The 26011-nt window shown below is 45.2% G+C and overlaps 1 protein-coding gene across 2 annotated transcripts in view; it reads right to left on the reverse strand.

The window, feature by feature from the left end:
* cd247 (CD247 molecule) overlaps window positions 1–26011 on the reverse strand; it is a 96807-nt gene that overhangs the window by 10208 nt on the left and 60588 nt on the right. For both annotated transcript variants that reach the window (XM_033033404.1, XM_033033405.1), the window contains exons 2-4: window positions 2969–3072; window positions 1527–1595; window positions 365–454 (exon numbers count right to left, since the gene is read on the reverse strand). In XM_033033404.1, the coding sequence (XP_032889295.1) occupies window positions 365–454; window positions 1527–1595; window positions 2969–3072 (263 nt within the window). The remainder of the gene's footprint in view (window positions 1–364; window positions 455–1526; window positions 1596–2968; window positions 3073–26011) is intronic.

Consider the following 26011-nt stretch of genomic DNA (forward strand, 5'->3'; position numbering starts at 1 on the left):
GGCTGATCTATTCTTCATTCTTAACCCCACTTCTACCCATAACCTTTGATGCACTTACTAATCAAGAACCAACCAATCTCTAGTTTAAAAATACCGAAATACATGGCCTCCACTGCCATCTGTGGCAGTGAATTCACAGATTCACCACCCTCTGGCTAAAGATATTCCTCCTTATCTCCGATCCAAAGGTACGTCCTTTTATTCTGAGGCCGCGCCCTCTGTTCCTAGACTCTCCCACTGGTGGAAACATCCAACTCCCCTGGGCCCTCGGCCCGCTTTGGATTAAGCTCCTGTTACAGAATTTATATTCTGTGTCTTTCTTTGGAAAGTGTTATTGCTTCGTGGAAGAAATGTGAAACCTTACCCGCCTGCCTCCAGTTGCCGCTTCTGTGTCCTGCTGTCGTTTGTTAAACCTGAGATCTGAATAGGGTTCTTGATTCTTCTTCTGCAGGGCCTGTAAAGATTAGAAGCTTCTGTTATTTTCAGATTCTATAATAATTGGATCAATCTATCTTCTCTTACTTTAAGCAGTTAAACTCTGACAATGTGCTCCGATCCAAGCGATTCGGTATCTAACTCAATTCGTTCCCACGCTCCCTTTAAAATTACACAACGCCATTGTGTACAGTTTTGGTCTCCTAATTTGAGGAAGGACATCCTTGTGATTGAGGCAGTGCAGCGTAGGTTCACGAGATTGATCCCTGGGATGGCGGGACTGTCATATGAGGAAAGATTGAAAAGACTAGGCTTGTATTCACTGGAGTTTAGAAGGATGAGGGGGGGATATTACAGAAACATATAAAATTATAAAAGGACTGGACAAGCTAGATGCAGGAAAAATGTTCCCAATGTTGGGCGAGTCTAGAACCAGGGGTCACAGTCTTAGAATAAAGGGGAGGCGATTTAAGACTGAGATGAGGAAAAACTTTTTCACACAGAGAGTTGTGAATTTGTGGAATTCCCTGCCACGGAGGGCAGTGGAGGCCAAGTCACTGGATGGATTTAAGAGAGAGTTAGGTAGAGCTCTAGGGGCTAGTGGAGTCAAGGGATATAAGGGATATGGGGAGAAGGCAGGCACGGGTTATTGATTGTGGACGATCAGCCATGATCACAATGAATGGCGGTGCTGGCTCGAAGGGCCGAATGGCCTCTTCCCACACCTCGGACTGGCTGCGGAGGCCACAATAGGCCCGACTATGGGTGAACGGGGATGGGACTGGACTTTGCTGCCTTCCCCCACAGTGGGAACCATTTTGGGGGGATGTTTTTATGTTGTTAAATTCTCTAATGTTGTGTCTTATCTTTATTTGTGTGCTGCATCTGGCAAGTCAAATTTCACTACACCATTTGGTGTATGTGATAATAAATGTTCTTTGTATCCTATTTTCTATGTTTCCCGCGCCCCCTTTAAAGTCACCTGGTTCACAGGCAATGTCTTTTTAAAAGGTGAATTAAATATTTTGGTGGATTAATAGGAGCAATGTGGAATACTCCAGACTGTCCGGATCCCCAGGATAACTCCATACCTCGTATGGTCCTTCCGTGTTTGGTTGGTTTGCAGCAGTTTCTTCTAACTTGCTTTTTGCCTTGGTCAGCTTTGAAATCAAAATGAAAAAAGTTTGCAGTTTTCAATTCTACGCCAGAAATGAATATATTTTTAGCCACTATGCCCATTCGCCCCAGCCTTTCCCCCACACCAAGCTCATCGCCCCCACACTTCCCCGACACCAATACCCCCTCCACTCTCACTGTGGCTGCCACAACCACACTCCCATCTCAACCACCCACTCTTCTTTCCACCAACCCCCTCGACACCCACCTCCTCTCACTGTGAGGAATCTAATTCTCCCCCAGGGCACCCCTGTTTGTCCTGCAACTCACTGCCCCTCCCATTCTTCTCTCCTGTCCCACACCAGCCCCACTCAACCATTTCCCACCCACCAACCAAGTCCTGCCGCCCTCCTCATTCCCCCTTAATATCCCTGGTGTACTACCTCTCACTCCTTCCTGCTCACGCAGACTGTACCCACCCCAATAACCTACCCTCTCTCCTCCTCCACTCCACAACCCATAGCTGTACGACTGCACCATGCCCAAAGTAGGCACTCCCCACAGAAACCCTTTCAGAGCTACAGTGTCCAATGGCACCTGGTGTTGGCAGGCTTAGTTTAGTTTAGTTTAGAAAGACAGCATGGAAACAGGCCATTCGGCCCACCGAGTCCACACTGACCAGCGATTCCTGTACACGCGTACTATCCTACACGCTAGGGACAATTTGCAATCTTTACCAAAGCCAATTAGCCTACAAACCTGTAGGTCTTTGGAGTGTGTGGGTGGGGGGGGGGGGAGAGAAAACCCACGCGGGTCACAGGGAGAATGTACAAACTCCGTACAGACAGCACCCGTGGTCAGGACCTGGGTCGCTGGTACTGTGAGGTCCCAACTCTGCCACTGTGCTGCCCAAATTTATAGCATTTCATAGAGTCATTTCAGCCGTGGTCTTGATTAACCAGAGCAAGTGGTGGATATGGGAGGGTTCTTTAGGTAGGAATTGCAGAGTCAGGCAAGTGCCACATATCCATGACTCTCCAGAATGATATTTGCACGCATGTTGGTTTAGAATCCATAATTGGAGAACCCCCTACTTTAGAACACACTCTGACATTTTGGAGAGAATACATTCATACAACAGAAGACACAAAATGTTGCACAAATGACCTCGTGTATGTCTTTTAACGACAACATTTTTTTTTTGTTGAAAGAAGGAACTGCAGATTCTGGTTTAAAAAAAGGGCACACAATGCTGGAGTAACTCAGCAGGTCAGGCAGCATCTCAGGGGACCTGAATAGGTGATGTTTCGGGTCAGGACCTTTCATCAATATGATGTAGGGACCTGAATAGCTATTCATAGTGTCTGGCAGTATTTCAATCTGTATACCACTTTGGAAACACGTCCCAATAACTTACCCTCAGTTTAAGGTAGAGAGCAGTGATTATAATGCCATAGATAAAGAGAATTCCATCCAGGATGTAACAAAGCTTCGGGTCATTCAGGTCCATAGTGTCAGCATCTGTTAAAGTTGGAAACATAAAGTCTGGTCAATGACCCATCCAAACAATATCTAAAGGGGCTGTCCCACTGCGGCGACCTAATTGGCGAGTGTAGAAGAGTTTGCCCTCGACTCATCCTCTCAGCAATGTCGACACGAGGTCCTAGGAGGTCTTTGTAACTCTCCTTCATGCTCGAGAGTGGTCTCCGCGTACTCGAGGCCTCAGCTGGGTCGCGGCGTTTTTCTCAACATGCTGACAAAATGCCCGCGAGTAAAAAAAGGTCGCCATGGAAAAAATCCATATTTTTTTTACTCGTAGGTTTAGTCGAAGTAGGTCGTAGGAGGTCGGCATGTTAGTCGTAGGTAATCGAGGGAGGTCGAAGGTGGTCGAAGGTGGTCGTAGATAGTCTTCATCATAGTCGAACGGAGGTCGAAGGAGGTCTTCAACATGGCACTTTTTCAAACACTCTTAAACTTTTCTAAACTCGCCAATTAGGTCGCCGCAGTGGGACAGCCCCTTAACGATTCCATTGTATACCATCAGTAGTTTTCAACAAACAACCATGGCTATATGTCATTATATTTCATTTCAATATTGAAAGCTGATTGGAGAATGTGATGATTTAATTGATAATTCTTGGTCTGTTCATATTGATAATGTGTACACTCACACTTCGTAACATCTGATATTGCCCGAATCATACGTTGTGCTATCTGGCGCACTCATTTATGCTATTGTCATGAAGCTGTTATTCCAATGCTCACCGTTTATGTTTCTTACAAAAACTAACCGTATCTAAAATAATTTTGCCAGTCAATATGATATTATTGACTGGCAAAATTATTATAGATACGGTTGGCCACATTGTTCTCTTCTTATTCCCAGTTCACTAACATTTTAAATGTCATTGTTGTTTTAAAATCCTGTCATGACCCTGCCCCGGGCTATGTCAGTAATCCCCCGAACCCTCGCATTCTTCATGTACTGTCTGCAATGACCATTTCAGCTATCAATTAACATCACTGAATATCCAGATTTTCTGATCATTGCTGTCATTAGGAGACTGTTGTACACAAATGTCATCATAACATCAGTGACTGCGGTCCAAGGAGTACATATGTACATGTAGACAAAAGTGCTGGAGAAACTCAGCGGGTGCAGCAGCTTCATAGATGCTTCAGAACCCACTGAGTTTCTCCAGCACTTTTGTCTACCTTCGATTTTCCAGCATCTGCAGTTCCTTCTTAAACACATATGTACATGTGTCTCTCTTCCAAATCGGATCTAAATCCTGCTACCATTTGCCCAGACATCCAATGTCAGGGTTAAACATACCTTGATAATGCATTAAGGAGTTCATAAAGACAAGCTGTCATATCTACCGGCAATGGAATAATGAAATTCTTACCCTCTGCAACTTTACAGGCCCGTAAGCACAATTCCACACAGATAGTGTGTAATATTCAATAATACAATGAGTTATTAACCATGATACTAGGTAACTAATTTCGTTGCACAGTATTGTGCAATGACAATAAACGTATTCATTCATTCATAACCATAAGAGTGCAAAACTGAAGTATGTAGTGCAACCAAAGACATAGTTGCTGAGGTGGTAGTTAAATTAAATTAAATTTTAAATTTCTTTATTTATATAGCACATTTTTAGTCAACTTGCATTGACCCCAAAGACCCCAAACCCATAATTACATTCACACACACAGGCAAAGGTGGGTGAAGTGTCTTGCCCAAGGACACAACGACAGTATGCACTCCAAGCGGGATTCGAACCGGCTACCTTCCGGTTGCCAGCCGAACACTTAGCCCATTGTGCCATCTGTCGTCCACAGTTAAGGGCCTGTCCCACGAGCATGCGACTGCATGCGGCAAGCGCGACCTAACGTGGTCGCTTGAGCCATACGGCCTCGCGGGGCCGGTCCCACTTCGATCGCCGGAGCCGTATGGAGTTGTGTGGGGCTGTTCCCGACATCGCGCGGGGCTCCGAAAAACTGACACTGTCCAAAAATTCCGCACGGCATTGAGGCCGTACGCAGCGCCTCGACACCGTACGCAGCGTCTTGACGGCGTACGCCTAGCGCTGGAGGAACAACAGGCAGCGTCTGTGGAGGGAATGGACAGACAACGCCTCTTCAGACTGATGGAGTTGATGGAGTAGAGGGGACAAAGCTAGAAAAGATGAGTAGTGATGGGACATAGCCTGGCAAATGCAGCTCATGGTTGAAGAGCAGCAGGAATCTTAGAATAAAGGGGAGGCCATTTAAGACTGAGGTGAGAAAAAAAACGTTTTCACCCAGAGAGTTGTGAATTTGTGGAATTCCCTGCCACGGAGGGCAGTGGAGGCCAAATCACTGGATGGATTTAAGAGAGAGTTAGATAGAGCTCTAGGGGCTAGTGGAATCAAGGGATATGGGGAGAAGGCAGGCACGGGTTATTGATTGGGGACGATCAGCCATGATCACAATGAATGGCGGTGCTGGCTGGAAGGGCCGAATGGCCTCCTCCTGCACCTATTTTCTATGTTTCTATGAATCACAGAGGGGGAGCAGTGAGAGTCACAGGACTCCCATCAGAGAGAGGAGGGGGAGAACCTCTTCAAAGTCGGCACAGTTCAAAAGGTTCAAAGGTCAGTTTATTGTCAGTTTATTACCAATTAAGGTACAGTGAAACTCGAATTACACAAAGTTCCCTAATTATACAAACTCCACACTTTGAGGAGGTTCTGCAGAGGAGCAGTAAAATGCAGGCCCTTGAAACTGTGGGTGCTGACATTTTAGTTAGGTTTAGAGGTACAACAGGCTCTTCAGCCCACTGAGTCCACGGCAGCCAGCGATCACCCGGACACTAATTCTATCCTGCACACACTAGGGACAATTTACACAAACCAATTAACCTACAAACCTGCGCATCTTTGGAGCGTGGGAGGAAACCCACGTGATCACCAGAGAGAATGTACAAACTCCGCACCAACAGCAGCCATAGTCAGGATCGAACCTGGGCCTGTGGCGCTGTAAGGCAGTAACTCTAGTGTTGCAACACCATGCCACCCAACATCTTGAGCAAAACACAAAGTGCTGGAGGAACTCAAGGAGTGGAGGGAAATGGGCAAGCGATGTTTCAGGCTGAGACTACAATGCCAGTTTATTCAACGACTAAAGGGCCTGTCCCACTTGGCCGTCATTTGCGCGCAATTTACGCGTCGCGACACGCACGTGATGCGCGCATGGTGCGTGATGACATAGGCAGTGACGTACAAAATCTTCGCTCGCCATCTGCATGACGCGCAAATGACGGCCTAGTAGGGCAGGCCCTTAAATCATCGCAGCGGAGATCAAACACGGCCATTCAAGTGAATAGCAGCAATATTGAATGTTGTGGAAAAAAATGGCTAGTTTTCCCTTCCCTCCTGAATGACTGAGTGCTGAATCATCTCTCTCTTCTTGTGGATGAAAATAGATAACCAAAAAATTGTCTCAGCAACTCAACAAAAACGGCCAGAAATATATCTCTACTCTTTGAAACAGGATTGTACTGCCCTCAGAAATCAATGTTGGTGGATTCGGGCATATTTGTTTTTGATGGCCTCGTTCAATTGAGTAATACAATTATCTGCACTGGCCTTGGTAACATTAGTACTGCTTCATTCTTTGCCCATGATCTCCTGTGGAAATTCCCGGTCTCCAACGTTCTACGGTGTGCAGGTACAGGCACTAGTGGCTCGAAAAAAGTTAAACGTCATCATATTGTTTTCCAGCCAGGTCACTTGTACGTTTGCTAACAATACATACTGGCACCATCTTGTCTACAAAAACCGGCTTTGCCAACGCTATCGTCATCGGGTGGTGCCGCGCGCAGCAGCCTCGCCAGCAGTGTGTCTGTCATTTCGACTTTTTCTGTATGTCTAAATGTATGAATTAATGTTTCTTGGTGTGTTTTTATGTAGGGGGGGGGGGGAAGGGGGGAAATCGTATCCAGTCATTTACCTCGGCAGAGATACGACTTTTCTCCTAGTCACATTTTCGTCCGCCCTCGCGGCCTAACAACTTGGATTGGTGCGGCCTTTCCCGGAGACGGCCCAGAGCTTCAGCGGCAGGCGTGGCGGGGACTTAAAATCACAGCTCCGACCGGCAGCCTGATGACTTTAACATCATGAAGCCGCGGTCTGCGGAGCTTCTAGCAGCAGGCGAGGAGCGGACTTTACCATCCCAGAGCCAGGGATCGCCGTAGAAGAGCTCCGATCGCCAGACTGCCTGCAGCCTATAACATCGAGAAGCCGCGGGGTCTCCGGTAAGAAAGTGGCCGGTTCGGGCACTGCAAGCCGCTAAGAGACGTCCCCGAAGTGTGTTCCATCCACCCCAACGTCGGAGTTTGATCATCCCGACGAGGTGGCCTGTACATTGGGCCGTCCACAGTGGACACTACGGAGGGTCAAGGCCCCAAACACGGTGAACACAAGGAGGAAGACTGACTGAACTTTATTGCGTACCATCACAGTGATCACTGTGGTGGATGTTTATGTTAAGTTCTATCGTTCTTTTAATTGTATGACAGCACGGTCAAAGCCCGGTCCCACTGCACGAGTAAATTACAAGAGCTCTCCCGAGTTTAAAAAAAATCAAACTCGTGGTAAGCACGGAATGAACGTAGCGGGTACGTCGGAGTTCGGGGACGTCTCTTAGCGGCTCGTAACGCTAACGGCAGGTACTCGGGAAGGCTCGCTAACGGCAGGCAAGCACAGGAAGACTCGTGAAGATTTTTGAACATGTTAAAAAATGTCCACGAGAGCCCCGAGTACCGACGAGTGGCCATTACCGTAAATCACCGAGTTCGAATCAGGGCAAACTCGGGAGAGCTCTTGGAATGAACCCGTACCGTGGGACAGGGGTTTAACTCAAATATCACTTTACATTAATTGGTGTAATTGACAATAAATGTGAATGTGAATCTGAATCTAGGACTTAATACCAGATATTATTTTAATCAACAGCCAAATTGCAATAATGTTAAAGATTTTCTGAGGTATATATGAATCTGGATGCTGAAGATGTATCCTGAAGCATTCATTCCGTTTCTCTTTTCCATATGCAGCCTGACCTGCTGAGTCTTTTCAACATTTGATGTTTGCAGCTCAGATTTTCAGCACCAATCCCCGGCAGTTTGTAGAATTCTTGCTGTGGTCTTGAGATCTTTCCTGAGATAGTATAGACTTTTTGAGGCAGAGCCCACCTTTATACAGATTCAGCAGAATCCCCTCATTTCTACACTGCCTTTCTGATGTTTTTGTGCTGTCTGTGCACCATTTGTGCTTTTGTCAGCTTTCTCAGCCATGCATTTATTCATCAAAGCAGCCTCAATGTCTTGTCTGCATCCACCACCACAGGTCGTCTGCGATTGTTTCAGATGTTGCGTCTGCTTGCTTTGTCTCTCCATCCACAGTTCATGATTCGCTGTGTGAATCTAATCTACCGTGTGCTTCATCCACGTCTTGTGAAATCTATTTGGGCAGCAGTAGACAATAGACAATGGGTGCAGGAGTAGGCCATTCGGCCCTTCGAGCCAGCACCGCCATTCAATGTGATCATGGCTGATCATCCACAATCAGTACCCCGTTCCTGCCTTCTCCCCATATCCCCTGACTCCGCTATTTTTAAGAGCCCTATCTAGCTCTCTCTTGAAAGCATCCAGAGAACCGGCCTCCACCGCCCTCTGAGGAAGAGAATTCCACAGACTCACCACTCTCTGTGAGAAAAAGTGTTTCCTCGTCTCTGGCTTACTCCTTATTCTTAATAGAGCACAGTGGAGCAGCGGGTAGAGCTGCTGCCTCACGGCACCAAAGACCCAGCCTCGATCCTGACCACGGGTGCTGTCTTTTGGGAGTTTGCACGTTCTCCCTGTGACCATGTGTGGGTTTCCTTTGTGTGCTCTGGTTTCCTCCCACCTCCCGAAGACATGCAGGTTTGTAGGTTCATTGGCCTCTGTAAATTGTCCCTAGTGTGTAGGGAGTGGATGAGAATGTGGGATAACTAGTGTGAGCGGGTGATCGATGGTCGGCGTGGACTCTGTAGTCTGTTTCCATGCCGTGTCTTTGAATCAAAATTTCAATTACTAGTCTTTTTTCACCACATTTTTTGCCAGCTATTACTTTTAAGTTACCAATGACCTCACATTGACTGGACCATTACCTGAGGTTTGCAGCTTCCATCACAGCCTCTCACACTTACTATTGCCTCAAGCCTCATGAAGCTCATAGATTGTACGCCACACAAGCAGAGGTGGCATGTTACCCAAATATATTTCCAAAGCAATACACAAAATGCTGAAGGAACTCAGCAGGTCAGGCAGCATCTGTGGAGGGAATGGACAGGCGACGTCTCAGGTAGGGACCCATAATCCTACTTCCGCAGTCTGAAGAAGAATGTCAACTTGAAACACCATCTGCCCATTTCCTCCACAGATGCTGCCTGACCCGCTGAGTTCCTCCAGCACTTTGTGTTCTGTTCAAGATTCCAGCATCTGCAATGTTTTGTGTCCTGGGCGGCTTGGTGGCGCAGCGGTAGAGTTGCTGCCTTACAGCGCTTGCAGCACCAGAGACCCAGGTTCGATCCTGGCTACGAGTGCCTATCTGTACGTTCTCCCGTGACCTGCGTGGGTTTTCTCCGAGAACTTCAGGTTCCTCCCACACTCCAAAGATGTACAGGTTTGTAGGTTAATTGGTTTGGTATAAATGTAAAAATCGTCCCTAGTGTGTGTAGGAGAGTGTTAAAGTGCAGGGATTGCTGGTCGGTACGGACTCAGTGGGCTGAAGGGCCTGTTTCCGCGCTGTAACTCTAAAACTGAAACTATATTTCCAATTAGGTGCTGATTCACTTTGTCTTCCTTGCAAAGCATTGTAAAACTATCATTGAAACACCTGCTAGCCAGGTACGACAAGACTCTCCTCTAGAGGACAAGGGGAGTACTGGACCCTTATTAATGGTGGCTCGCCTGTGGTCAGTGCATGTACTAATGTTTCTAAATGTCCGATTCACCTCTACCCCATTGTGGATGTTGAACTTTGTCTCTTGAACTGTGGTGCTACCATGCTGAGAACTATATTATGCTCTATGTATCTTCCCCTTTGCTCTGTCTAATGTACTTGAGCTTGTATGGTATTATCTGCTCTGTTTGGGTGGCATGCAGCAGAACAAAGCTTTTCACTGTACCTCAGTCCACGTGACAATGGAAAAGCTAAACCTAATAAGCTACTTCTCTCTTAAGTTGTAAATAATGCGAGCATGTACCACACACCTGTTCCGCTTCACTGGGTCTCTTGACTCGAGCTCCACGTGGCTCAGCTTGTTTACACCAGGTGTCAGGTCCAAAGAGGATATCAAGGAAAGGCGCAAAGTGCCCGAGCAACACAGCGGGTCAGACGGCATTTGACCTGCCGAGTTACTCCAGCACTTTGTGTCTCCTTTTGTAAACCAGCATCTGCAGCGTCTTGTTTCTCCAGGATGTCAAGGAAGACCAACTATACAATGGTGCCAACATTGGGCCATGAGAAGGTAAGATGTAAACTCAAGTAGTTCAATGCTTGGGATGAATACGTCATTGTGGCTACATCTGACCCGATTAAAACGCTGAGAAGGATTGTACATGGATAAGATGTGTGGTTATTCAACACATATAAGTGAGAGTATCAACAACACAGCTATCACAATAGGAGTCTACACCCCTGAGCAGAAGTCCGTCCCCTTTAGCCCGGCTCAGTCACACACAGAGAGTGCATTCAGGAATCACTCGCAGTATGTGGGCACTGTTGCATGTATTACCATCATGACTATTAGTTACACTCAGAGTGCCAAACATTGATTCTCCAAGCATCATTGATTACTTTATTCCCAGTGTTTATAATTCCAGTTGGAAAGGTAAGCCATTTATCACTGTAGAATGAATAACAATGGGATTATTCTAACCTCAGTCAGAAACAAAGATCCTATAGCGGACGGAGCAAGATAGATCACTCCTTCTAAATGCAATGGGCTGACGTGTAGTACGCAATGGAGCGGAACATGGACCTTTTTTTCATCCATTTCAGTAACCCGAACCGACTCGCAGTGTAATCAACGTTGCGGGGAACAGTTTGTGTTAATAAATTATAATTCTGAAAATTAGGAGCAGGTTTTTACCAAATAACTTTTATTTTTACGAGGATGTTTCCGTAACCAGCTTCCGTCTCCGCACTAGTTATCTTTGCTCCGCTATGGGATCTTTGGTGCGGAGAAGGAAGCCGGTTACGGAAATGGGGCCGAAAATTACCCATGAATCTGCCCATGACCGTACTACGTCTTTTTCGTCGAGTGGACTATCTTGCTCGCTATAGGAGCTTTGGTCGGAAAGGAGATTTATTTAAATGTAAAGCTGAGGATGCTGGGCATTTCACTTTACAAAGTGTACTAGTCAGTTTACAAAACTACTTATAGAATATATAAAATCCTTGGCTCCTCAAATTAAAAACACATGTAAAAATATTAAAGACAAACAATTAATTATGCATATGGAATTATGCATATTTAAACTTCCCAGTAGAATTTAAATTGTGAGGTAAATCCAGCCCTCGGCTTGGAGTAAGAGGTTCAGTAAAATAAGTCAATGTGCAAGCCAACAGCTAAAACAATGGAACTCCTTGAAATATTCTCCCATCAAGGCAAGCTCAATACATGGATCACACGTTCAACCAATTTTATTTAATAGATTCAATAGAACTGGTGGACCCTAATAGTTCACAAATTCTCAAACATTGTTTACTTTAAGAACTGTGAGAATCCAAGAGGGATTTTCCTCTTGATCTGTCGCTCGAATAAATTGATGCTAAATTATTAAAGGACTTGTAGGTTGGAAACTCCAAAGCTGCTACATCTGAGAGCATAAATTACTTTTGAAAATTAGACTGGGTTTCAAACATTCTTCAGATGGGATCAACATTAGAAGTCATTCTCCAGAGGCCTTTCTATTGCATAAAAGGGAGGATGGAAATATATAAATGAAATTAAAAGTTATTTAGGTCAACAGTGTTACTTCTCCCTCAGCAATGAGATCATCCCAGGCATTTCAACATGGATAAATCATTTTCCATCTCCACAGTAAAGAAAGATTAATGTTGCATTAGGGTTAGATCAATTGTACCCATTATCAAGGTACCAAGGTCTAAGCGGAAGCTCAGAGGGGATAGAGCCTTTTCTGTTGCTGCTCCGGCACTCTGGAACACCTTGCCGCTGCACATCAGACAGGCCCCCTCACTGTCCATCTTCAAATCCTCCCTAAAAACACATTTTTATTCTTTGGCTTTCGACACTGGCTGAGGCATTGCTCCTGTTTTTAGTGCTTTTAATGTCTTTTAATTTTTAGTGTGTTTTTTATAGTCCTTCGTTTTACGGTTTTTAATGGTTTTTAATTGTTTGTAATAGCTTTTTGTTCATGAGTTCTCATGTACAGCACTTTGTGGCAACTGTAGTTGTTTAAAGTGCTTTATAAATAAAGTTATTATTATTATTATATTATTATCATCCTCGTGTAGGAAGTAACTGCAGATAGACACAAAAAGCTGGAATAACTCAGCGGGACAGGCAGCATCTCTGGAGAGAAGGAACGTTAGCACCAATGCAGTCATTCATGTAACGGATATGGAGTTTGGGGATAGGGCCAGTGTACGTCTGGAATAGGCATCGCTGGTACCTCCTGCACCCAGGCAGAACTCATGGACTTCATCAAGTTCACCACCAATTTTCATCCTGCACTCAAATTTACTTGGACCATCTCCGACACCTCCCTCCCCTTTCTTGATCTCAGTCTCCATCACAAGAAATAGACTATTGAATGACGTCTATTACAAGCCCACTTCCCACCCTGCTTCCTGCACAGACTCTATCCCCTACTTCCAATTCCTCCATCTACGCTGCATCTGCGCCCAAGATAAGATGTTCCATACTAGAACATCTGAGATGTCCTCAATCTTTAGGGAATGGGGGTTCCCCTCTCCCATCATAGATGAGGCCCTCACTCGTGTCTCCTCGGTACCCCGCAGCTCCGCCCTTGCTCCCCCTCCCCCCAGTTGCAACAGAGACAGAGTCCCCCTTGTCCTCACCTTCCACCCCATCAGCGTCTCATACAACACATAATCCTCCAAAAATTCCGCCACCTCCAACGGGATCTCACCAACAGTAACAGCTTTCAATCTCCACCCCTTTCCACCTACTGCAGAGACCGTTCCCTCCGCAACTCCCTGGTTAACTCAGCCCTTCCCACCCAAACCACTCCCTCCCAGGTACCTCCCCCTGCAACCGCAGAAGATGCAACACCTCTACCTCTACCTCCTCCCTCAACTCTGTCCAGGGACACCGACAGTCCTTTCAGGTTAGGCAGAGGTTCACTTGCACCTCCTCCAACCTCATCTACTGTATCCATTGTTCAAGATGTGGACTTCTTACACAAGGAACTACAGATCCTGGTTTACACCAAAGATAGACACAAATTGCTGGAGTAACTCAGCGGGACAGGCAGCATCTCTGGAGAGAAGGAATGGATGATGTTTCAGGTCGAGACCCTTCTTCAGACTGAGTCAGGGGAAAGGGAGACATTAGAGATATTGAATGGTAAGGTGTGAAAACACAGAACAAACCAGACCATCAGGAAATGCAGAATGGTTCATTGTTAGCAGAAGGTGGCATACAATCTGTAAAATGTAATCAGGACAGTGAAATTAGTCAGAGAACAAGGATGGGGGAGGGATGGAGAGAGAGGGAAGGCAAGGGTTACTTGTTTAGTTTAGTTTAGAGATACAGCACGGAAACAGGCCCTTCAGCCCACCGAGTCTGCGCTGACCAGCGATCCCCGCACATGGGACGACAGATGGCACAATGGGCTAAGTGTTCGGCTGGCAACCGGAAGGTAGCCGGTTCGAATCCCGCTTGGAGTGCATACTGTCGTTGTGTCCTTGGGCAAGACACTTCACCCACCTTTGCCTGTGTGTGAATGTGTGTGAGTGATTGGTGGTGGTCGGAGGGGCCGTAGGCGCAGATTGGCAGCCACGCTTCCGTCAGTCTGCCCCAGGGCAGCTGTGGCTACAGAAGTAGCTTACCACCACCGAGTGTGACTGAGGAGTGAATGAATAATGCGATGTAAAGCGCCTTGAGTATTAGAAAGGCGCTATATAAATCCCATCCATTATTATTACTATTAACACTCTCCTACACACTGTCAGGACAATTTAAATTAATATCAAGCCAATTAACCTACAAACTTGTACGTATTTGGAATGTGGGAGGAAATCGAAGATCTCGGAGTAAACCCACGCAGGTCACGGGGAGAATGTACAAACTCTGTACAGAGAGCGCCCATAGTCAGGATCGAACCCGGGTCTCTGGCGCTGTGAGGCAGCAACTCTACCGCTGCGCCACTGAGCTTGAATTTAGAGAAATTAATATTCTATTCATGAAATGTGGGACAAAGAAAATGGAGAACTATGTCTAATCAATTGGTCTTGCGGGCTTGAGTTATAGAGGTGTTGGATAGGCTGGGACATTTTCCTTCCTAGTGTAGGAGGCTGAGGGTGATCTTATAGAGGTATACAAGATCACAAGGGGGCATGGATAAAGTAAACACTCACAATCATTTTCCCTGGATAGAGGATTCTAAAACTAGAGGGTGTAGACTTATGTTGAGGAGAGAGTGTTAAGAGGGACCTCAGAGACAATTTTTCTCACTCAGAGGATGATATCTATTGAAATGAGTTGCCTGAGAACTCTATAGAAGTGGAATAAAAATGACTTTTAAAAGACATTTGTCATTTACAGTATATGGATCGCAAGGTTATTAGAGGGCTATGGGGCAATGCAGGTAAATTGGACTAGCCCAGTATGCTAACATGTCTGGCATAGACAAGGTGGGCTGAAGGGCCTGTTTCATTCTGTAGTGCTTGATGATTCTACTTGTCAGGAAAATTAAGGATGTGGAAATGGGGATTTTAATCCTTCAGCCCAGAGACAATCGATTAGATGAACTAGGTGACAATGTGTGACTATGGGAGTGTGTAGGGGGTCACCTGAAATGAATGGAATTGGGAGTCTGCCGGGTACCACCAGCTGCGTGTAGACCTGGGGGACCCCCCAAGGGGCCAAAAAATGGGTGCTAAATAGGTGAGTGAGGTGCCACTTAAATCCATTACCATGGTGTGCTCACTGCCACGCCTGTATCAACAACACAAACGGCAGACATTTTCCCGCTGCAAAAGGCCCGCCAAACCCCCCACAAAGGGCCTAACAAATGGGCAAGCATATAGACGAGCAAGGTACCACTCAAACATAATGCCAAATGAACAAATTGAGTTCTTAGAGTACAAAATGGGTGACGCCAGACAAATAGTCTGCTGGTACTACAGGTACCAGACACCCCAAAAATGGACACCCTAGACCCTGCTGTCCAACTAGGCTAGCCTAGATATTGTGGGTACCAACTAAAACCAAGTTTAAATGATCTATCACACCTTGGGGATATAAATTGACCTATGATATAACTATTATCTGCTGCATTGGGCCTACCAGATCCCCTAAATGGGCCCTTGGGCCAATCTAGGCTAGCCTAGATATTAAAGGTGCCCGCTAAAATCAGGTTTAAATGATCAATCACAGCCTGGGAAATACAAAATGCCCCCCCCCCCCCCCCCCCCCCCTCCCCCCCAATAAGTCCTTGGGCCCAAGTAGGCTAGTCTAGGTATGAGCTGAACCAGGTTTATATGATCAACCACAACCTTCGGCTAGTGAATACAAAATGACTCATGTCAAAAATTTAACCACTTTATCGACCATTTCCAGATCAGCCCATTTTAATGAGAAAAGGGGGACAAGAGGCTAATAGTAGGTATAAACTGTTGGAGTGTCCTATTTGGCTTTTTATATATTTGGCCATTTGGCTGAATGCGGTGACAAGCTGCAGCCAAACAATATATCAACATTGGATTGGATGGAATTTTTGCAGTAAAGAATCACTGTTTACGGCTGTTTGAGGTAAGTTGTTTTACTTTGCTACATAGTTATAGTTTGCTATTATAATGCAGGGTTCAGTTATAGTGTTCACTTGAAAATTTACGTTAAAACCAATGCTATGGGGCAATGCCATGCCCAGAGCACGTGGCCTACAGAGAGGTACAGACAATGACTGACACGTGGTTAGGATCAAGTATCAGCAAGTGCATATAAAATCCCTGTGGAATTGGTGCAATAAACTATACTCTATAGGGCTGAGTGCAATTTAAGCTGGAATATTATGTTATTTGATGGAGATTTATCTTATATAGGGATGGACTTTAATTTGATAAGCTTACAGAGTCATCTCCCGACTTTAAGAAAAACTACGGACAGCCGTATCAGACATCCTATAGTATGGACATAATTGCAATATCAGTAGTGATGCGATGAGTGTATGCTTAAAATATTAAACTCAATAATGTTGTTTATTGTCAGGCTCAATTTGTGCGACTATAGGATGTTTTATCTGTGACATGGTCAGCAAATAGATTGCAAATACTTGTTCTGTACTTTACATCCATTACATTCAGTCTCGTGTTTCAAATTGTAAGTATGAATTTTGGAACATTTGCAATATTTACTTATCTTATATCACAGTGGAACATTTGCAATATTTACCTCCCTCAATTCATAGATCAAGAAGATAATTGCTACAATAATGTTAATTTTTTAGTGATTCATAAACTGATAATTTGTTATTTATGTTTGATAGGTTTACCACCCTGAAACAAACTAATAAAAATAACTTTGATGACCTAGGTTTTTAAAGTTATCTACATTCAAATGGAGGAACAAGCTTTGAAGGAGAGTATTTTTAGTCCACATTGTTCTCCCATTAAAAGCTTTTTAGTACAGTTCAGGCTAATATTATCCTGGGCAAATGACCAAACCTATAGTAGTAAGACAATGTACACGGAGTGTCCTGTAAACTGTAATGATGGTTTACCATTCCATTACACTACTGGGAAATTATAGCACGCAATGAGCTAGAAATAAATGCAAAGATGAGCATTTTGGTGCATATTTGTGATTTTTCTTGACATCTCGATGCGCAACCCACTAAATTTTCCACATGATTGTGAAGATCATATCATCTATATTAAAACATATATAAAACTTAGAAACAGTTATCAAGCTAATTTTTTTCTCATTGCAAAAAATGTCCCAGCTGTTCACTTTTTGCCAATTTTGCTAAAGACAACTTCAGACTGCTTTTGGTGCAGTTGTTGGTTTTGAAATGGCCACATCTAAGAGCTGAGTAACGGTAGACCCAGTTTTCTTTTCAGAATTATTCTCAGGTAAACATATTGAAGTACAAAATATGCTACACAATTTGGAGTTAATATCTTTCGAATTTAAAGGTTTAAAGGTTTAATGTAACTATGTAACATAACAAAATAAAATTTTCTTAGGGGTCGGGTTAACATTTGAGTCTGTCATTCTTTAATGAATTATTCCTTACACTAGTACATTAATAATAAACATTAAAAATACATTGGGCCATATACAAATGAGCTTGTGACCAACATGTCAATTTTGGACCACATGTTTGCCATTGGGCTAAATGTTTGCTTTAAATGATCAATCCCACCTTGGGAAATACAAAATGGCCGATGCCAGAGCAATTATCTGTTACCTTGTGCTATCAGATCCCCCCCCCAGTTGGGAAATTAAGGGACTATTTGGGGAGTCTGGTAGGACCAAGGCAATGGATTATTATCCTGGCATGGGGCCATTTTATATTTCCTAGGCTGTGATTGATCATCTAAACCTGGTTTTAGCTGGTACCTTTAATATCTAGGCTAGCCTAGGTTGGCCCAAGGGCCCTTTTATGGGGTCTGGCAGGCCCACTGCAGCAGATAATTGTTCTGTCATAGGTCATTTTATATTCCACATGGTGTGGTAGATCATTTAAACTTGATTTTAGCTGGTACCCACAATATCTCGGCTAGCCTAGTGGGACAGCAGGGTCTAGAGTGTCCATTTTTGGGGTGTCTGGTACCTGTAGTGCAGCAGACTATTTGTCTGGCGTAACCCATTTTGTACTCTATGAACTCAACTTGTTCATTTGACATTATTTTTGAGTGGTACCATGCTCGTCTATGCTATATGCTAGCACATTTACAGGCCTTTTGTCGGGGGTCTGGTGGGCCTTTAGCAGCCGGAAAAATGTCTGCCGTTTGTGTTGTTGATACAGGCGTGGCAGTGAGCACACCATGGTAGTGGATTTAAGAGGCACCTCACTCATCTATTTAGCACCCATTGTTTGGCCCCTTGGGGGGTCCTCCAGGTCTACACGCAGCTGGTGGTACCAGGCAGACTCCCAATTCCGTTCATTACAGGTGACCCTCTACACACTCCCATAGTCACACATTGGTACCTAGTTCATCTAACCTAATGTCTCTGGGCTGAAGGTCTATTTGTAAAATAGTATGATGAAATATAGTTGTAGGAAGAGAAAATTATATTGGTTGGCTATGATAAGGTTTTGGAAAATGTAATTAGCAAGGTAGGTGTCTGACAATCTAGTATTTATAAAGCTCCATCAAAAAGTATTATTAATTCTTCTGCAGTTGTACAGAGCCCTAGTGAGACCACACCTGGAATATTGTGTGCAGTTTTGGTCCCCTAATTTGAAGAAGGACATTCTTGCTATTGAGGGAGTGCAGCGTAGGTTTACAAGGTTAATTCCCGGGATGATCATATTGAATGGCAGTGCTGGCTTGAAGGGCCAAATGGCCTGCTCCTGCACCTATTGTCTATGGTCTATAATTAAAATAACAACTTTTATATATATAACAAATATATTCACAAGGATAGAGGGCTTGTTAACATAAAAACATGGACAGTAGTTTGTTGATTAAGAAGGAACTGCAGATGCTGGAAAATCGAAGGTAGACAAAATTGCTGGAGAAACTCAGCGGGTGCAGCAGCATCTATGGAGCGAAGGAAATAGGCAACGTTTCGGGCCGAAACCCTTCCTCAGTTGTTTTTCCACCTTTTTTCCCTCTGACAGTAGAGGCAATGAACATTGATTTCTTCAATGTGAAGTAAGACCCCCCCATGCCTACCCCCTTGTCATTCCTCTGTAGCCCACCCTGGTGTGCACACATTTGCCCACCATCTCCCACCTCCCCAGTCACCCTTCTCCTTTCTCCTTCTCCATACCCTCATCTTCCATCCTCAAGTCCCACATTTCCACCCATAATCCCTCCCTCCAGCTTCACATTTCACTCCTCCTTTCCTCTACTGATCTGACACCTTTTTGTCTCCTTTTCACCTCCAGCCTTTGCCACTTCACCCATTTACCAACTGCCACTCTCATCTGTATCCACCTATCACTTGCTAGGCTTTGTCCTGTGCCCACATCTCTTTTCCAGCTTTCTTTCCCCTTACTCCATTAGTCTGAAGAGGGGGTCCCAACCCGACACATCCATTGTGTATCCATTGGGCCGACCGCTCCACAGATGCTGCCTGACCTGCTGGGATCATCCAACACTATGTGTTTGGCCTAGGTTCCAGCATTTGCAGTTCCTCGTTTCCCCAGCAACCTGGAGGTTTGTTGATTTAATGTTGGTCGTGTTAATGTCACCAGAATCTACTGTCAGAAGACTGAGGAGGGGAAGAGTGGCAGTAAAAAGCCTGAAGGCCTAGGCCTGTGTGCACTGTGGGATTACAGGCTGAAATCTAGCTCCGTGATGCCCCATCAGCTCATGCAGAAGGGAATGGACGTGAAAGGTGTTTAAGAAGGAACTGCAGATGCTGGAAAATCGAAGGCACACAAAAATGCTGGAGAAACTCAGCGGGTGCAGCAGCATCTATGGAGCGAAGGAAATAGGCAACGTTTCTGCCCGAAACGTTGCCTATTTCCTTCGCTCCATAGATGCTGCTGCACCCGCTGAGTTTCTCCAGCATTTTTGTGTACCTTGGATGTGAAAGGTGCTTGAAAGACCAGAGGAGAGAATGATGGAAGTGGACATGTTTCAGAAATAGAGACAGTGGCATAAGGTTGATGACAGGTAATGTTCCCCTTGGTCCAAATAATGTATTAGTGGTGCATATAAGAAGAGGTGCAGTGGTGAACGTACATGGATAGGAAAGGATTCATGGATAGGGCTTTGAAAGTGGCGCTGAAAGCTGACGATTCTTGTCTCAGTGGACTATTTCTGTACACTTTGTACTTAATTTGGGATTATACCTGCTTCTAATAATAATTTACTGATCTGTATGAAAAAATATATAATTTCACTGACATGTGGTAATAAAGAATCATTGATGGTTTAGAGGGATATGGGCCAAGTGTGGTAAATGAGACTAGCGTAGATAGGCTATCTTGTTCAGCATGGACGAGTTGGGCTAATGGGCCTGTTTCCGTGCTGAAGGAAGAAATTCGAGCCCAACCTGCAGGTACAGGGGCGTCATTTGCGCGTCACGCAGATGTCACGCGAAGATTTTGTAAATACCAAAATCCTGGGGCGCCGCGCGTGACTGCGCGTCACTGCCTACATCACCTGGCGCCATGCGCACGTAATGCGCACCATCACGTGCGCGGCACAACGCGCGCGTCAAGCGTCGTGACACGTAAATGATGCGTAAATTAGGCGCAAATGACGCCCAAGTGGCTCAGGCCCTTGCCTGTGAGAAATCTAACATGATCGTTCTGCGATACTGATGAACTAATACTTGTCTCATTGTCCTGTCTGCAATGTATGAACATTGAAGTTGGTCGTGTTTATCTGGATCTGTTTCCTGAACTGTAGGATATTGAGTGTTGTTCCGCAGTCTTTTGTCTTGGATTCCACCAGGTCATGTTATTGTCAGCCTTCACCCCTCTCTGGACATGTTCTATATCAGTTTCATATATCACTTTCTGTGGCTGTGTAGCCGGTAAGTTTCATTAAGAATCATACCCTCATTCTGTGCCTGTTTGTGGAAAGATGATAGCTGTTCCACATATGCCGTATATATGAATTCAAAAAATATTTTGACATTGTAAGGTTAGCACAATGAGGAACAGCAGTCATTTTTTCCAACTGATGCTATTAGTTTCTTCAATAACAAGCTGCAGTGGGGAACAAACGGGGTCATTATTTAAATGTAAATGGCTTAGCTCAAAAGGTTTGTCTCCAAAAATCTCTTAACCCAAACCAACACTGGACCTATAGGATGGCACGGTGGTACAAAGTCCCGCTAGGGCCTTTAGTTGTTTAGACTCCATCCAGGATATGACCTGGAACATTGAACCTAATATGTAACATGCCTAAGGAGAGGTGTAGACTTTTAATAATATGACAAGTGGAATCCAAAAAACAAGACTGATCATTGCAAAACAAGCAATCCATTCCTCTACAGTCTAGGAAACTGTTCCAGATAAACACCACCAACTTCTATGTATATATGGCATTTAATGACATTTGGACAGGTACATGGATGTTAAACACAGCTAGGTGGGTGGGTCTATCTTGGATGGGACATCTGGCTTTGTATGGATGAGTTGGGCCTTCATTGCTTAGCTTTACTTATCATGTGCCAAACTAATGGCCCTGTTCCACTGTGCGAGCTAATTCAAGAGCTCTCCCGAGTTTAAAAAAAAATCAAACATGTGGAAGCACGTAGAAATGTACGTAGCGGGTACGTCGGAGCTTGGGACGTCTCGTAGCGGCTCGTAACACTAACGGCGGGTACTAGGGAAACGCGGTAAGCTCGTGAAGTTTTTTCAACATGTTGAAAAATGTCCACGAGAGCCCCGAGCACCGACGAGCGGCCATTACCGTAATTCTCCGAGTTCGAATCAGAGGAAACTCGGGAGAACTCTTGACTTAGCTCGTACAGTGGGACAGGCCCATAGGTCGGTGGTGGTCTATCCTTTAATATCAAAGCTTTAGTATCAGATAGTTGTTGACATCTCACCACATATATTCCTTCTTGCTGCCACAACAAGCCACAGCCCCGCTTCTTCCCTGGAATGTATTTCCTTCTTTCCATCCTCTTCACATCATTTGTGAACCCGATTTCCACAAGAAACAAACCTTGTTACTCTTCCCTGATCTCGCTGGTCTCAACTTGATCAACGCAGACTTGATCACATCTGGCTGACAACCAGTGTAGCCATCCATCACAAAACGTGGTTGGATCGATGTGACCTGGTTCATTTCTCCTTGATCAGATTAGCACACATGACATCAATATGAAGAACAGGGAGATCTTAACAAAAACTAAAATAATTTTTCTGAGTTTGAAGAAGGGTGCCGACCCGACCCGCTTTCCATGTTCTCCACAGATGCTGCCTGACCCACTGAGTTACTTCAGACTGTGTGCCTTTTTTTTTGTAAACCAGAATCTGCAGTTCCTTGTTTTCTTCAAAAAAAAGGGTCATCATGAAATGACATACACAAGGTCTTCCATAGCTCTGTGAAAGAGTTATCTAATCAAAGCTTCCCTGCTCTATCCACTTTCGGCTTCATCTGTTCCCCATGGTATTTATTCAACGTACTGTTAATGGTTTAGTTTAGAAATACAGCGCGGAAACAGGCCCTTCGGTCCACTGAGTCCGCCCCGACCAGCGATCCCCGCACATTAAAACTACAAACCTTTGGAGTATGGGAGGAATCTGAAGATTTTGGAGAAAACCCACGCAGGTTATGGGGAGAACGTACAAACTCCGTACAGACAGCACCGATAGTCAGGATCAAACCCGGGTCTCTGGCGCTGTAAGGCACTAGCTCTACCCGCTGCGCCACCGTGCCGCCCTATCGTTGAATATTGTAATTCCTGTTCCAGGCATCACTTTACAGATCAGAACAACTCATGGAGTAAACACCATATTCCTCACATCCCCTCCGATCAATGACCAAAGTACTCCCTGATTACTGATACGTCTGTCACCAGAAATAGTTTTTTACCTGCTGACATTCTCAAAATCCTTCATCACTTTATGCATCTACTAAATCTCCACCCAGCTTCAAACATATTCTCAAGACAATAGACAATAGGTGCAGGAGTAGGCCATTCGGCCCTTCGAGCCAGCACCGCCATTCAATGTGATCATGGCTGATCATCCCCAATCAGTACCCCGTTCCTGCCTTCTCCCCATATCCCCTGACTCCACTATTTTTAAGAGCGCTCTCTTGAAAGCATCTAGAGAACCTGCCTCCACCGCCCTCTGAGGCAGAGAATTCCACAGACTCACAACTCTCTGTGAGAAAAAGTGTTTCCTCGTCTCCGTTCTAAATGGTTTACTCCTTATTCTTAAACTGTGGCCCCTGGTTCTGGACTCCCCCAACATCGGGAACATGTTTCCTGCCTCTAGCGTGTCCAAGCCCTTAACAATCTTATGTGTTTCAATGAGATGCCCTCTCATCCTTCTAAACTCCAGAGTGTACAAGCCCAGCTGCTCCATTCTCTCAGCATAAGACCACTCTATTTTCCCCTGCATTCTTTTGCAGCACCTTTGATCGGCACTAAGATGGAATTGGCCACAATATTCTAGCTGGTTCCATGTTACATTCTATAAAGGTACAGCTTAACATGTTTGTTTTTGAGCAACTCCCAATTTCATCAGTGCCTTTGAAAGTGGATTCAGTGGTGAAGTGCCTATACAGACCCAGGATCTGTGTCCTACTGAGCAACCTTTCTCAATGTACGGCATAACAAACTCCGGGGAGCGTTGGTCACAGGTTGGTGGTGGGGTGGGGAAGGTGTGCTGGGAATTTGAGGGAGGGTTAGGAGTGGTGTTGCTGGATGGGACTGTAACTGCTGTTGGGGACTGCTGGGCAAGGTGGTCCTGTCTAACGGTGGCTGTTGTTTGATTGTTGGAGATGTCTTTGGGTGACAGGGTCGATCAGGAAATCATCCCCTCCATCAAGCCTCGTCTGACCTTTGTACTTTTCAATGAGATCATCTCTCTCTTCTAAACTCAGGAGAATCTAAAGATGGGTCTGCTTGGTCTGTATCCAACAAGCCCACCATGCAAGGAATCACAGAGTGCTGGAATAACCCAGCAGATCAGGCAGCATCTCTGGAGAGACATGAGTAAGTGCCATTTTGGGTCGGGACCCTTCTTCAGACCCACTATCCATTGGATTGCTTCATTATAATCTCTCTCACAAGTATATCCTTTCTTAGGTAAGTAGGCTAGAATTAAAGCAGTCTCACCAGGGCTCGATGCAGCTGACAGGACACTATAACACTACTCGTGCACCAGGTGGCGCTAGCAATGGCTGCCTCGCCAACAGTCTGTCTGTCCCTTCCTTCTCTGTTGTTTGTTTGTATGTGTTAAATGTATGTTTTTAGTGTTCTTTAGCTTGTTTTATGTGTGGGGTGGGGACGGGGGGAGTTGGGGAAAACTTTTTCTAATCTCTTACCTTGACGGAGATGCGATTTTTTTCCGTATCGTATCTCCGTCCGCACTGCGGCCTGACATCGCGGAGATGGCGGCCTTTGCTGGAGACCGACTTCGAGAGCTCCACCACGGGAGCCTGCGGACTTTAGCATCGCGGAGCCCGCGATCTTTGGTCAGAGACCGACTTCAGGGACTCTAAGTGCAAGATCTTCGACCGCCGGCTGCCGGAGCTTCGACCGCCGGCTGCCGGAGCTTCGACCGCCGGCTGCCGGAGCTTCGACTGCCCCGACTACGGATGGTTTGACTTCCCCGACCGCGAGAGACTAAAAGAGGAAGGAGATTGGACTTCCATCACAGTGAGGAGCGTGGGGAATCCAGTGTGGTGGATGTTTATGTTAACTTTTATCTAGTTGTGTGTCTTGTTGCCTTTTTTGTTAGTATGGCTGTATAGTAATTAGAATTTCACGGTGCCTTAATTGGTACATGACGATAAACTGGCCTTGAAACCTTGAAACCCTCCCACACTTCACATCAATGGAGAAAACAACACACTTGCTGTCTTCATTACAAATTCCATGTGAAACGCAGAGAGAATGAAAATTGAGGACTTAATGATGAATGCAGTCACTGATTTTCATTTCTATCCTATTTTGGATCACATGGCACATTAAAACATGTCGCATCAGGGTCCAACTTCAAGGCATTTGTGTCTATACGCCAAGAGCCTTGTAACCTTTTCAACTTTTCAGGCTCTCCACTTTAAACTAGCACCTTGAGAAGTTTTTTAATATGAAAACACTTGAGATCTCTGTTCCGATATCCCTCTTTGTCTTGAACATTTAGTTGCCATCTTAACCCTTCACTCTTCCTTCCAACATATCGTACAAAACACCTCTCTTGCATCTGCCCTTTGCTCTTCAACAAGGCAGCTTCCAGCATCTTAGAGATGTACAACAGGGAAACAGGCCCTTCGGCCCAACTTGTCCATGCAGACCAACGTTCCCCATCAACGCTGGTCCCATTTGCCCATATCTCACTAAACCGTTCCTATCTATGTCGAACTTGGCCGAGGTCATTGCCTCTCTTCATTGCCCCTTTGGTTGCTAGGCCTAGGATCATTTAACGAGTCCATTCTCATGTAGTTTAACATAAAGACCTTCTGAACATTTGGACTTCACAATCCACGCAGTAAATTCCTGATTTGTATTCATTTTTAGTTTTCAGGGAAACTGGATCACGAACCAAATTAGTCAAATATAGTTTGCCTTCAGTACATTGCCATTGCTTGCCATTCATCCAGAATTTGGCTACGGGTGGAGTTTGCACGTTTTCCCCATAACCGCGTTGGTTTCCAGTTTCCTCGCGCATCCCAAAGACGTGCAGATTTGTAGGGTAATTGGCCTCTAGAAGCGGCCCCAGTGTGTATGGAGTGGATGCAAAAGTGGGATAACATAGAACTGGTGCGGACTCCGTGGGCCGAAGGGCCTGTTTCCATGCTGTATTTCTAAACTTAATGACCCGTCCCATCTGAATTCTGCT

The sequence above is a fragment of the Amblyraja radiata genome, chromosome 14, assembly GCF_010909765.2.
Source record: "Amblyraja radiata isolate CabotCenter1 chromosome 14, sAmbRad1.1.pri, whole genome shotgun sequence".
NCBI classification, from domain to species: domain Eukaryota; kingdom Metazoa; phylum Chordata; class Chondrichthyes; order Rajiformes; family Rajidae; genus Amblyraja; species Amblyraja radiata.